Here is a 14959-nt window from a genome sequence, read left to right as displayed (position 1 = left end):
GGTGATGAGATTTTTCAACAAGGCCAGTGAAACATTAACCTGGTTGCTATCAGAAGAACTATTTATGGCTTCACAACCTAAAAGCAACAATCTTCTCATTGATTCTTCCTGGCTGTGGTTTCCTTCTTCTTGGCCAGATAATTGCCTTCAGGCAATTTCAGAGGTCTGTGTTGTTCACAACACACCACATGCTGATTTTTCTGCAGTTAGTGGTCTGAGCCATCGTGTGAAATGCTTCCATCTATGACTGGTTTTTGAACATTTTCCTAGGAGATGGACCTAAATCTAATCATCCATCACAGGTAGAGTAGACCCACTGAATTAATGAACTTTACTTAAGTATTAACATTCAGTGGTTGATTTGGGAGTGGTAGACCTCTTGGTGAAAGTAGTTGGCTTTGGGATTAGGAGATGTTCATTAAAGACAAATGGAAGTTCTGTTAAAGGCAGCACACAAGAGAGATCATCTGATGCTATAGGGCAGCGCTTCTCAAGCTGTTTGATGTGGCAGATCAAGTTCCCCCTCCATTGTACAAAGGATTGGTATCCTAGTTGTGCCAATTTTTGTTGCATTTTCTTTCTATCTCTAGGGACCTAAAACCTGCTGCATGCAAAGAGCATGGGTACCACCGCTAAGCATGTTAGCCATGCAGTCTCAACACAACCTGGTCCAAGTAACCAGCAGGTTTCATGATTGTGCTGTGTCATCTAGGATCATAGAATTGGAAGAGACCTCAAGGGCCATCCAATCCAACTCCCTGCCATGCAGGGATGCACAGTCAAAGCACCCCCTCTGTTTGGATCCAGCCTCTGTTTGAAAACTTGTAGAGTTTGCCTTAGTCCTCTAATTATTAAATTGTCACTTTTCAGTAACCTTGTGCTGGGTGGTCATCAACTGGATGTTTTTATTACTCTCTTTGAATTTCCAGGCGGGCTTTGCAGTCAGCTATGATCAAGGACGGGCTCATATTATGGCTGGTGGAGGCTTTAAAGGATACAGACAGCATGTCAGATTACACACTGGACTACTCAGTTGCCTTGCTCATGAACCTTTGCCTTCGGAGTGCAGGTACCTGGCATAGTTTAGTTTGTATAGAAAAATAGCATAAATGCAACTCTTGGGAACCAGTGTGCCACTATGCTTAGAGTGTTGGACTGGGGCTCTGGGAGACATGGAGACTCAGCTTGGGCAAGTCCCATTCTCTCAGCCTCAGAAGAAAGCAATGGCAAACCTCCTCTGTATAAATCTGGCCAAGAAAACTCTAGAGTAAGATTGACATAAGTCAGAGTTAACGTGAAGGCATATAACAACAGTAACAACATATACAAATCTTTACATATCTTCTGACTATCATCACTGAGGTTTTCATTGATTTTCTTCAATGAATGTTACCCTTGTTTCTGAAGTCTAAATTGATCTCTTATAGTTCACAAACACCTAGGTTTAGCTTTCAAGTTTGGATGCAACTGGCTTGCCATTTTCTTATACAGATTGTTCTGAACTTGCCTGCTTGGAGGTTGAAGTAATGAGTCAGCTGTTTCAGAGTTGCATAACCTTTTTATGCCCATGACTAATTGTCCAGTTCCTGGTGGCTATTCTATTAATAACAGTTAAAGACTATTTGAGATAAGGCATACTTGTCAATTAGAGATGGCTGACTGGAATGCAGAGTTTACATTTGACTTATTAGAAGCCCATGCTTTATGTCTGACTCCCCACAGGGAAGAAAATGTGTGTGAAGATTGCAAACGAGATACTCAAAGTTCTGTCAGATCTTCTTGGCCATGAGAACCACGAGGTATGTTTATAAGATAACTAGAAAATTTACCCACGGCTGTCTAGGTTGATGTTAATGATTTCACTTATCATTTGACAAACATTTGATGAGTAGATCCTACAGTCCATTGGCTTTGTTTCATGCCAAGCTCTGTGCAACTTTCTGGGGGAGGAGTTTGCTGTTCCCTCCAAAGGTGGACAGGAATGTTCAAGATTTCAGCTTATGTCTGCATGTGAAATTTGGTCAAAATCCATTCCTAAATGTGCATTCTAGAACAAATAGAGAAATTCAAAGTGTATGTTCAGAAAGTATCCAATGTAATGGAGAGATCTGTACTGTATTTTGGTGAGATCTGTACTGTGTTTTGGTGTCACTAGATAACAGCCCAAGCTTGGTAACTCTATGATGAGATATCTAGATTTGTACGGCATAACCAAGACAGACAAACATTTTATCTTATAGCATATGTATTTGCAGGTGTAGGAAAGGATCAAGGAAACACTAACAGCTTTTTGAAATCAAAACACGATATGTTCCATATTTATTGCAAATAAAATCCTGAGTGTTTGGCTCTGTCTGAAAGTTACTTGATGGATAATTTAAGTTCTTTGTCTCATAGCATCATCTGCAAAGGCTCTCTCCCTTCCTCCTCCTCAGGATTTCTCCAGTGGCAACACAAAAAGGAATGCCTGACAGCTGTGTCTTTCTAATCAAGCCCTTTTGGATCCCAGACTGCCAGTTCCTGGGATTATGTTAAAGTCCTTGAAAAGTATTTCTTTGAACCTCAATTGGATCCTGAGACACAGAGCTCCCTGTCCTGCAGGCCTTCTCCAAGAAACCCACATGTGGATCTCTTGATTCCAGATGTTCAGCATCTGGAGAAGTCAGGGCATGTAGTCATCAACTTTCCACATGTTCAGAGGGGCCACTTACAAAACTGAAGGTTCTGCATTGATAATATTTTAATAGTGCATTGCTGACTGAGCTTTAGTAATAGGATGGATGAGAATAATAAACTTTAAAATAATGAACAGGTGGCAGCTATTGACTGGAATGCCGCTGACCAACTTCAGTTGGTTTTCAATGTGACACACTGCTGAAAGATAAAGGTTTTTCATTCATTCATTCATTCATTCATTCATTCATTCATTCATTCACATATAGTTGGCTTTGGTAAGGGATTACTGTAAACCAAGGTAGAAGGCAGTAGGAAAAGAGGAAGACCACATTCAGATGGGTAAACTCAATCAAGGAAGCTATGGCTCTGAGTCTGCAAGACCTGAACTGGGCTTTTGAGAACAAGATGACTTGGAGGTCTCCCATTCATAAGGTCACCATAAATTGAAGTTGACTTGACGGCAGCTAACAACAAATAAATCAGTTTCCCATGAAGCTGTTTATGAACACTCTAGAAACTTCATCCAATTCAGAAATCCTTTGCCCATCTTGACAGCTATAAGATGGCACAATTGTGTCTACTGTCGTTGAAAACAATTTTGTTATGTGAAGTCGAAGGCTTTCATAGCCGGCATCCATGGTTTTTTGTTAGTTCCCGCATCCAGTATCTGTAACTAAGCCTAGATCCATATAGCTAAAATAATCACATATGTGCGCCTTGTTTTCCTTTCCTCTTTCTTTTCCCTTTCTCTGTTATCATTTTTGTGTCTATCTGAGATTGTGATGCTCTTAGGTAGAGTGGACACTTCTCTCATTTTTTTGTTAATAGTTTATGAAAACATTTGTATCCTACCTATTAAAAGTGTTTTAGTTACCTGCATTTGAAGCAAGAAGAAAACCAGGGAACTAATAGGACCATCATGTGGAAAAGATGAAGAAATGTTAATAGTTCCTAAGAGGAGGAAGAACTCTGTACCTACTTTATCTTCTCTCAAATAGAAAACAGTTCACAACTTTGTAGAAACAAGTTAAATGATTTGGGAATTCTGAAGATCGAGATAAATAATGAGGAGGAACAGAAGTTTAAATAAATTCAGATATTGAGGGCCAATGAATTGCATCCAAGGACACTAAAGGAATAGAAAGATGTAATCTGGCATTCTCTGTAGATATTTTTTGAGAATTCTCAGAGAATTGATGAGGTCTCTGTAGGAAAGATGCCAAAGACTGTTTTCCACATCATCCAAAAGAAAAACACTGAAACGATTGAAAGGCTTAAATGGTTACAGCTTCACATCAGTAACAGGAGAGGTACTAGGTTTTAATTGTTTTTATTTATATGTAGAGTGTTTTAAGAAAATATAAATATTGTAACCAAAACAAACACTATGTTCAATGTGTTTTATATTTCATATATTCTTACTAAGCCTCTGTCTGGAAGGTTGATCACATAAGAGGTTGAGGAGAAAACTTGGGAGGGTGTTGGCCTTACCTAAGGTCTTGTCTGAAGTCTGCTGCAGAGTGCAATTTGACATGGAGACTTTCTGCTCACAGCCCCTACAGCATGCAGTGGGAGAGAAGCAGTAGCACTTTAGGGCTGTATACAGAAGGCATTGTGAAGATGTGATTCTTGAGAAGTGACTGGACAGAAGTGGGAGAGATTAGGCAGCAGAGAGATGTTTCAGTTATTTAGAAGTATTCTCTTCTCTTGCAGATTCATCCTTATGTGAATGGGGCACTTTATAGCATCCTTGCTTTGCCATCCATACGAGAGGAAGCCCGTGCAATGGTGAGACAACCTGTTCTCCAGTTTACTTCCTCAGCATGAAGAATGAGGAACCATGTTAACCCCCCACACCCCCACCCCCAAAAAAATCACTAGAAATTCACAATTTAAAACTCACTCTTGAAAACTGAGTTACTGCATTTGGTTTTTAAGGATTCCACCCCCCGCCCCCAGAGCTTGAAAAAGTTACTTGTTGTATTAGAACTCTCAGAATCCTGCAGTCATTGTGGATTTTGGAATTTGTAGTTTTCCAAATTCTTTTGGAAATCTTCCAAATTCTGGTTTGTTTTTGTTTTTCATTAGCAGTGATGTCAGGTTTTCTTCAAAAGCTGTAATGCCTCATGGGATACTTGGTTTCTGCATATGTCAGCCTGCTACCCCTACCCACATCCATAAACACAATACTTGCACAAAAGCATGGACACAGTTATGGGACATCTCCCATAACTACCAGTCATCATGGCCAGTGGTCAGAGATAATAGGAGTTGTAGTCCCACAATATCTGGATGGCCACATGTTCCCTCATTCGTACCATGGTGTGATCTCAGCATGTTTTGTGTACTCAGGAAGCAGGGATCATGCTACTCCAAAATAATTTCCACAAAATTACTTCCACTAATTTTCCTCTATTTGTATTAGCTCTCCCCTTTCCCATTCCTTAGCCAAAGTAGTTAACCACTCTGACTAAGCTAGTTACTTTTCATTCAAATCTTTCTGTCTGGAAGGACTGAAGCACTTCATAACTCATTGTTTCATTTCTTCAAAATTGGTTCCCTGGAATTGCTCAGAAGTAGCTAATACCCCTGAGGACAGGATCAAAATTCAAAATGCTGGGCCAAAGCTAACAACATTAATTTCAACACGGGGAAATGTAAGTTACTGCACTTAAGACGGAAAAATGAAATGAACAGATATAGGATGGATGACACCTGGCTGAACGAGAGACTTATATGTGTGAAAGGGATCTGGGAGTCCAAGTGGACCACAAGTTGAACATGAGTCAAAAAGGATGTTGAGAAACTGGAGCATGTCCAAAAGAGGGCGACTAAAATGGTGAAGGGTCTGGAAACCATGAAGCCCTATGAGGAACGACTCAGGGAGCTGGGTATGCTTATCTGGGAGAAGAGAAGGTTGAGGGGTGATATGATAGCCCTGTTTAAATACTTGAAGGGATGTCATATTGAGGAGGGAGCTAACTTGTTTTTAACTGCTCCAGAGACTATTTATTTATTTATTTATTTAGTATTTATACCCCGCCCTTCAGCCCTAAAGGCTATTAGAGCAATTTACAATTATTATTTTTAATTAGGTGTTTCCCTGCCCTCCGGCTTACAATCTAAAAGACATGACACAAAAGAAGAAGGGAATGGTGGTGGGAAAGGGGATGAGGTCCAGTGGTTATTCTCTCCCTCTGAGGCCTGGACCAAGGCAGATGGACTGGAGGGAGGGCTCTTCTTCTTCAGGCTAGCCCTGGTGGAGCTGGGCCAGCCTATTCACTCCCTCCTAGGCCGAAGGATGACAGTTATCATGGGGAGAGGGCTCTCTTTCTTCAGGCTGAAGGCTGGGGTAGAAATACAATAAATAAATAAATAAATAAATAAATAAATAAATAAATAAATAAATAAAGTTGTTGATGATATTGATGATCATGTTAACCATATTAGCAGAAAATTGAGAAGAATTTGACAGAGTTAATACTAGAATGTTTCCTTCTATTAATTATTTGTTATTGCAATGATACTGCTTTCAGCAGTACTAAAAACAAACCAAGGATGTGAAATATCAAAGCAAAATGGAAAACTAAATAGTTTGTTCTATATGAGTGATTTAAAACCATATGTGAATCCTTATTGAATAGTGTAAGAGTATTTAGTCAAGACATCTTGATGTGCTACAATGTCATTGAAAAGAAATGAATCTCTTTGGCAGAAATACAATTAAAAGCCTCAACCATGATGGAAATTTAAAATGTTTGGGAATATTACATGGTGAGGAATCATGGAATCATAGACTCATAAGTCTGTCATGTACATGTTTACTCAGAAGGTAATCCCATTGTTGTTGTAGTGTGCCTTCAATTCATTTCTGATTTAGGGTGACCCTAAGGCGAATCCATCACAGGGGTTTTCTTGGGAAGATTTGCCTGCCTCTGAGGGTAAGAGAGTGTGACTTGTCCAAGATCACCCAGTGGGTTTCTATGGCTGAACAGGGGATCGAACCCTGATGTCCAGAGTCATAGCCCAATGCTCAAACTAATACACCACTCTGGCTCCCATTAGTGAGACTTGCTTCTAAGGCATATTGTCTGTTTGTTCATAATGTTAAGTCCTGGTCACCTGTCACCACAAAGAGTAGCCAGAAGTACAGAAACTCAAACCCAAGTGAGGGTTCAATTTCAGGACAGAGACATGGGAATGTATGTAAGTCTCCCCCTGAATGTCAGCACACACCTAAAAGTGTGGTCTGAAGTGAGCTCTGTAACAACATTTGGTCTTATCGTGGTTTCCAGTCACAGGAGTGCTCGCCCAAGCTTCACGGTCAACTTCTCCAAGACTGAGCTTGCTCTGGGTGTATAGTGATGCCTGGGGGTTGCTGCTTACATGAATGCTCCATTCTCTCCAGTATTAACCCTAGGTATGAGCAGGCAAAACCTTGCACAGGACTAAATCATGAGCTTGGTTGGTTATGTAAATCAGGGCTTATTGTGTTCCTTACAAACCAGGATCACAAACAAGAGTTTCTTCTTGGTTTATGGATGTAGCCTTTTTTGAGAGCAACAAATCGGGATTTCTGGTTCAGAGAACACACTAAACTTTTGATTTCTGGTTAGTTTAGCCCCTCTTGCAAAATGGGAACAAATGTAGCTGATTCACAGTTGCGATTCATACACAATTGTGTATGAATATAGTCTTTCTGTGCCTGCATTGCAGCCTAAATAAGGAGAAAATAGTTCCACTTGCACGGACCTTTCCAGCAGTTGTGAGTCCTCAAGTAATTATGTGATAGAATGATAACACAAACATGCCCTTAGTGTGCATTCTGTTTGGCTTTTCCCTTCCCTTGAACACACTCTGTGGCTTCCAAGCTGTTGCAGGTTGCATCAGGCCAGGAGTGCTGATGTTCCATGTTTTGAGGTCTGCCTATTTGAAATTTCAGTTGATTCGGCCTCAATGCAAACATTAAAGGTTCTGCTGAGGAAAACGGAGAAAGGCCAGCAAGCCTGAGACAAAGCTGAGTGTTGCCCATTGTTTCCTAAGTAACTGTTGCAAGGCCATAGAGTCATCTGGGCTGAATCAGTGTTACCCATCGTAGAGAATTAGGTGTGATAAATTGGTGCTTTAATGAAATTGCAGGGCAGTGTGAGAAAGAGTGTCAATTGTCCCCTATCCGGTAGCTGCTCCTGATGAATGGAAAGAAGCGATGAATGACCTTTTGCAGAAGTGCTGCCTTTGGAGAGAAGATAACAATGGCTGGCAACTAAACAGCACAACAAAAGCTGGTATCACTTCTGATTTGAGCCAGCTCTTACTCTCCCATTGTGCGAAATCTGTTTAAGTGTAAAGCTGATGGATGCTAGTGTTCTTCCCTGGGATTCTTATCGTATCTTCCCTTGCCTATTCTAAACACTATCTCTGAAGACACAGGGCTTTTAAATTGGAGGCTGGAATTGCTTTGCTATTGCCAGTTATCAGCTCATTCTGTATCACTTCAGGAAAGGCTTGTAATTTTTCTTAGATGAGAAGAATTCTCAGGAGAAATTTTGATAATCCTGTTAAGTAGGAAGAAGAGAATCTTCTTACTACTGGGCAGCGTTTGATAGTCAGAAAATGCAAGCATATGCATTCATCTTTAATGGGGGAAATCCAAACAAGAATAATTTCATAATACCTATATTAAGAGCTGCTAAAGTCACAAAGCAGTCAGCTAGCTTCTAAGGTTTTTCATCTCCTTTCTCCCCCCCTTTTTTTTTGTTTAACTGAGTTCTGTGAAATCTAAAGACTACCCCACTGTTTTTTAATGGGTTAGTCTTACTGAAGATGCCTTCAGGCCTCACTTCCAACCAGTAAGCAGTTTTAAGGACTCAGCACCTAAACAGAATTCAGTATCCTAAGAAGCAGGTCCTTGGGGACTTAAGTCATATCTGTATTATGAAGTTTGTTTACAGACAGAGAGACAGGCAGACAGATTCCTAGATACAGGTGTGTGTGTGTGTGTGTGTGTGTGTGTGTAGGCTGAGAAGAAATGGGTTCACAGCATTAATATTCAAAATGGATTCTTGTTCCCCATCAGGTGTTGCCATAGCATGATAAGAAATCATACAGAGTGTGAAGTTGGCATTCTCTTTCCTTTTTTGGACTCCATTCAAGCACATACTTGGCTAGAAGCTGCAGACCTAGCTGGATTTTTTGGTTCACTCTCTAGACTAAGTTAACCTGAGAGCCATTAGGGCTGAAGGGCGGGATATAAATACCTAAATAAATAAAAATAAATAAATAAACACATTCCTTGGGAATTTGTCTCTGCCTGTTAACTGTGCTTTCTTAGGGCCCATTCACATTACAAAAAAAATCGGTTCTGAAACCGATTCAATCACGTGAAGTTCCTACTCACCCCGAATCTCACACAAGCGAATCCGAGGCTTGCACACCCGTTCCGTGTTAAATGGCCCCTAGCGCGGTGTTTTTGAAATTGGCGCAAATACCGTTTCTTTTGGAAAACCCCGGGTCCTGGGAATGAGAACTTGGCCTCGATCACGATCGAGGCAAATTGAGGGAGGGATTTAGGTCAGAGGGTGGGCAAAGGGCAAGGCATTTCCTCCCCTCATTGGAGGGGAGGGGGAGGAGGAAAGAGTCCTGGGAAGAAGAGAGCAAGGGAAGGCATTCTTTAGGAGCCTCTTTTCCCTGCATCCCCTGCCCAAAGCCCTCTGTCGCTGGGCATTCCTTCCCTTGCAGGAGGAAAAAATTCAGGTCACAAACGGAGCTCATGTCAGGCAACCCCCCCCCCCCCTTTTCAAATTCAAACAATTTTTTTGGAGCAAATATGCGCATTGAATACATTATGTTTGTATTCCAGAGGCAGATGGAGCTGGGCTTGCACTTTATATCCTTGGATCTCCTTGCCTTCTGCAGAGGGGGAAGCTACAAATGTTGCAAACAATCAATGTTACATTTTTAACAATTTTTTTGGAGCAAATATGCGCATGGTTTGTCTTCTTGAGCAGATACAGCAAGGGAAGCAAAGGGAAAGCTAATGTTGCTTTTAAAAGCATAAAAAAAATGCATGGCAATCCCATCCTTTGCCTGGGACAGGGGCAGATCTGACCCAAAAGCCCACAGGTTTATAAAAAGAGAGAGAGAGAGAGAGGCATCTCTCTCCCTGCTTCAGCCGCTGAAACCCCTGTGCCTGGCTCTTTAAAAAGGGAGGACACTTTCCCCGATGCCCTGCAAACGTCACCATGACGATAGCTTGATTGGCAGCAGCCACCTCGCCAGCAGACACAGAATGCATTCGATTTCTAATTTGCAGGTCAAAATGCATTCGATTTCTAATTTGCAGGTCAAAATGCATTCGATTTCAAATTTGTAGTGGGCACTTGCTAACGGAGCGATTCGGGGGAGGGGCATCCGGATCAGCCCAGTTCCTTCCAGGTCTTTTAGACCAGTATGAATGGGGCCTTAGACCATCCCAGGTGCCATTAAAGCACATCATCAGAAAGTTACTCTCCTTCAGTTGCCAAATGCTGCTAGACCAGATGCTTGAGTATTTATGGCATGTTGCAAGTAGTGCTTTGAGTGTTGCCCTAGGATTCCAGAAGGCCTGGTTTCAGATCTTTGCTGTCCCATGGAAACCCACTGGGTGAATTTGTTCAAATCCCACTCTCTCACCCTTAGAGGAAGACAGTGGAAAACCTCCTCTGAATAAATCTTGCCAGGAAGACAATGATAGAGTTGCCATATGTTGACTTAAAGACATGTAACAACACCTCATAATCCAATCCAGTGTAGTAATTATTATTATTATTATTATTATTATTATTATTATTTATATTCCGCTTAATCTCAGGGAATCCAAGTGGATTACAGTAGTAAAATAACATACAATTAAAAGAGAAATGCATTAAAAATTCCATAATCCCCCCCAAATCCCCCCTCCACCCTCACATAAAAACATAATCAAGTCCTAAAAAGAGATTAAACTGAAAAAAGAGTTAAAACATTAGTATACAATATACTAAAATGGGGTAAATATTTTCAGGGTCCGGGTAGGGTAAAAGATAAAAGATGGAGGATAAAGGGAGAGAATGGGGAGGCAGGTCAGCAAGGGTATTCTAATCTGGAAAGGCCTGCCGAAAGAGATCCATCTTAATAGCCTTCTTGAAGGTATCCAAGGTGGTGATCTGACAGATTTCGTCCGGCAAGTTGTTCCAGTGTCTAGGAGCGACTGATGAAAAGGATCTCTGGGTCACTGCAGTAAGTCTAGTCCTCTTAGGTTGGAGCAGATTCTTCCCAGCGGAACGAAGAGTGCAGGGTGGATTATATGGGAGAAGGCACTCCCGCAAGAAGTCAGGACCCAAGCCATCGAGGGCTTTAAAGGTTAAAACCAACGCCGTGTATCTTGTGCGGAAGCTAATAGGCAGCCAGTGAAGGGATTTTAAAACTGGTGTACATTCACCCACATAGTATTAGGGCTGATTTTATTGTCCTTTCTATCGCTTCATAATTTTGTTTCTATTAAATTATGATTCTGTTCCATAATATCTTGAAACATTGTTGTTTGTTGTTAACTGCCCTTGAGTCTTTCCCGACTCATGGTGACCCTGTGGATGAGATGTCTCTAGAGTCACTTGTCCTCCACTGCTCTGCTGAGGTCCTGCAGGCTCTGGCCTGTGGCCTCTGATTGAGTCCATCTATCTGGCATGTGGTTTTTCCATCTTTCTACCTTTCCTAGCATTGTTGTCTTTTCCAGTAATTCATGCCTTCTCATCATGTGACCAAAGTAAGACAGCCTCAATTTGATCATCTTGGCTTTCAGGGAGATTTCAAGCTTGATTTGTTGAAGGACCCATTTGTTGGTCTTTTTGGCTGTCCAGAGGAATATATTCCATTATCAATTTCAGTTTTGATCAATAGCTACCCATCTGCATTGTACTGTGGAGAAAGCCAATAGAGGCAAGGAGCTGGGCTTGGCATACCTGTTGATTGCCCTGTCCAGTGATTCACAGTGCCTCCCTTGTTCTGTTCATACCTCAAGCCAGAGAGGCTGCTTTAAATCATTCATTGTTTGGTTTAGCCAGCCAAAGTAGGTCTGCTGGGGTTGGCACAGAAGGCTTCTTTTCTGCTTAGCAAGCCACTGTTACTGCTGGTGGAGAGAATGGAACATCTGTCATTGGGTGCATCTATTTCATTGCAGCCCTCCTTCCTTCAGCCAGACAAGCCATGTGTGTCACCAGTGAAATGACCCTGTAATGGGGTCACCCATATGAACCACTCATGTTGCTTTGTTTTCCAACCCATTCAGGAAATGGAAGACATTCTGCGCTGCTACATTGAGGAAGGAAACGCCGATATGATCCAACAGATTGAGTTCATTATCAAGCAACTTAAATCAGGTCAGAGGGACACCACAGTTATTATCTGGGCTGCAAATCATTAAGAGAAAATACAGTGGTACCTCGGGATACGAATTACCCAGCTTATGAAATTTTCAGGATACGAAAAAAATTAATTTAAAAAAACTGTTTCGGGTTAAGAAATTTTTTTCGGGTTACGAAAAAACTTTTGGTGCTTTTCGGCGCTATTTTACACCAAATCGCGGCTTTTCCCCATTAGCGCCTATGGGGATTCGGCTTGCGAAAGCCTTTCGGGTTACGAAATTGACAGCGGAACGAATTAATTTCGTAACCCGAGGCACCACTGTACTTAGAATGCTTGTGCTGCTCTGAAGTAAAGGATAAGAAGAAGTGGAAGTTTCAAACTGAGGAGTATCCATGTTCCAGGGTCAATTCATGGAGTCCTTTTACAGTTACATTCTGACCATGTTTACTTAGAAAGAAGCTCCACTGATTTTGTTTGAACTAGTAAGTCTGGACAGCATTTCTCTAACTGTGTTTATTTAATGATAAAGCCCATTGAGTTCAGTGGTACTTACCTTCCAAGACTGCAGTTTTGCTGCCTAATCCTGTGTTTCATCATAGGTAAGTCATACTTAATTCAGTTGAACATAGTTCTAGGTAAGCACTCTGAGGCTAGCAGCCTAAAGTTTGTGGATTCCATTTCTGCAGCTTTGCAGCCCATCTTGAGGCAATTGTATCATTGTGTTGTGACATGGTTGGTGTGCCATTCCCTTCTTACTGAGCACATCACTGCTATCCCAATTTTGAAAATTTTGCAATAGGGTGCCTGAATACTGCAGTCTGGTTTCAACCGAAATAGCTATACAACCACTCCGCTGTGGAGTGAACACCATTGTGTCCCTAGAATCCACCTTGTGGCAGCTTGCCTTTGGCAAAGGTGATGAAAGTCACTGGGCCAAATGCACTGGAGCTGAGATAGGAAAACATCCACTCAGTGTCATGCCCATAAACAGCAAGGATGTCAGTAAGGATTCAGTCAGTTTAAAAAAATTGTCTTTTGGGGGTGGGGGAAGCATAGATTAAATGTAATGAACTGGATGCAAACTGCCATATAGTGGACCCAGTGAACTCAAGCCCATGTAAGTCAGTGGGTAATGATGTGCACACACCTGTGTCAGTGTGCCCATGGGTGCACACTGCCATTGGCTAATACGAGGCTGGGTGATCTGTGGGAACTCCAGTCTGTGGATGGCTAGCCTGCCAGTAGGGTGGGCTCACTGTACTTAGTTTCTCTCATTTATGTCTTTTAGATGAGCCACTGGATGATAGTGCTGAGTCTGATGATGAGGAAAAAGAAGATAACAACGAAGTGAGTGTTGAAAACTAGCCACAGAAAAGTCTATAGATTATTTGTTTACTTTATTTTATTAATTTATGTTGTGTGTTTTCCCCAATAATGAGGCACAGGGTGGTATACAAGTTATTACAAAAAGTACAGATTAAAAACTACACAATGACATCAGTGAAAAGTATAAATAGTAAAGTTAATTGAAAAGCAATTAAAATTGCCCGCAAAAACCCATTAAAAGACCATATTAAAAAAATTAACAAAGCAACACAGCACATCATTGAAAGCTCATCACAGTCAGTTTCTAAAAGCCTGATGGAATGAGAATGTTTCTACTTGCCAGTGAAAGGAGAGCAAGGAGGAAGCCATCCTACCCGCCTTAGGGAGGGAGTTCCACAGCACTGTTATTTTTTCTCTTTGTAAGCCTCCCTACACAAGGAACTCAGAGTGACATTGATGAGAGTGGGTTACTTTGTCCTGAAATTTTCCTTCTTAGCCAATCCATGATATATTTTTGCCAAACCCTCTCCTGAGCCACCCTCTTGTTGAGCCTCTAAAATACACCATACGCTACATGTGTATGTGCCTTCAAGTCATCTGTTGACATACAGCAACCCCATTAATTTCATAGGATTTTCTTAGGCAAAGAATATTCAGGGGTGGTTTTGCTAGTTCCTTCCTTTGAAATACAGCCCGTGGTGTCCATGTACTAAACAGGGCTGACCCTGCTTAGATTCTGAGATCAGTCAGAATCTGGCGTAGGATATTTAGGCCAGAAACACACCTCAGTCAGGAAAATCTCTAACTTCTCCCTCCAGCTCTAATTTTGGACTTGGAAGGGGGGAATTATGCTCTGAGTAGGACCCAGAGCAACCAGGACATGGGGGGAAAATCTGCTTCAAGTAAGAGCCAGACTGGCTAGATGATTCTGGGAGTTTCAATCCAAAGTAATTAAAATTTCTAAGCTCTGCAGATGGCACATGCAGAACCAAAAGAAATCTACTAAGACTGGAAAAGGATGGAAGATTCATCCCCTCTCCTCTCTAGCTAAAAGGTTTGGAGAAAGCCTTGACCTCGTCTAAACTGTCTTGGGGAAGAGAGTGCCAGAGCCTGGGCCAGCTGGTGAGAAAGCCCTTTCCTCTGTTCCCACCTAATAGACCTGTGAGTTTGGTGGGCCTCCCCAAAAGATCTCAGAAATGGGCAGGCTTATGTAGGAGAGTATATTCCTTCAGATAACCTGGACCGAGCTGTTTATAGTCTTATAGCCTATAACAGATCACCAGCACTTTGGATTGTTTCTGGAAATGGATCAGCAGCCAGTGCCTACAGGGAGTTGTGTCCTCCCTGTAGGCAGACCCAGTTTAATAATCTTGTTGTAGCTCTTTGGCCCAGTTGAAGTTCCTGAACACTCTTTAAAGGCAGACCGGTGTTGAATGTGTTACAATAATCTGGATGGGATGCAACTAAGGCATGTGTCATCGTGGATAGCTCTGACATCTCTAGGAACAGGCAGACCTGGCACAGAAGCCTTAACTCTTCAAAGATACTCCAGACCACCACTGAGGCCTGAGCTTCC

The 14959-nt window shown here is 41.7% G+C and overlaps 1 protein-coding gene across 5 annotated transcripts in view; it reads left to right on the top strand.

Annotated features, from left to right (window-relative positions):
* LOC149317892 (lisH domain-containing protein ARMC9-like) overlaps window positions 1-14959 on the top strand; it is a 121115-nt gene that overhangs the window by 64958 nt on the left and 41198 nt on the right. For all 5 annotated transcript variants that reach the window (XM_089508617.1, XM_089508615.1, XM_089508613.1 and 2 more), the window contains 5 exons: window positions 930-1069; window positions 1723-1799; window positions 4390-4464; window positions 11981-12071; window positions 13346-13404. In XM_089508617.1, coding sequence (XP_089364743.1) covers window positions 930-1069; window positions 1723-1799; window positions 4390-4464; window positions 11981-12071; window positions 13346-13404 — 442 coding nt within the window. The remainder of the gene's footprint in view (window positions 1-929; window positions 1070-1722; window positions 1800-4389; window positions 4465-11980; window positions 12072-13345; window positions 13405-14959) is intronic.

Source organism: Sceloporus occidentalis, unplaced genomic scaffold, assembly GCF_023333645.1.
Source record: "Sceloporus occidentalis isolate IW3139 unplaced genomic scaffold, rSceOcc1.0.p SCAF_2, whole genome shotgun sequence".
NCBI lineage: Eukaryota > Metazoa > Chordata > Lepidosauria > Squamata > Phrynosomatidae > Sceloporus > Sceloporus occidentalis.
The sequence above is the reverse complement of the archived record's forward strand: the minus strand, read 5'-3'. Positions and strand labels throughout refer to the sequence as shown.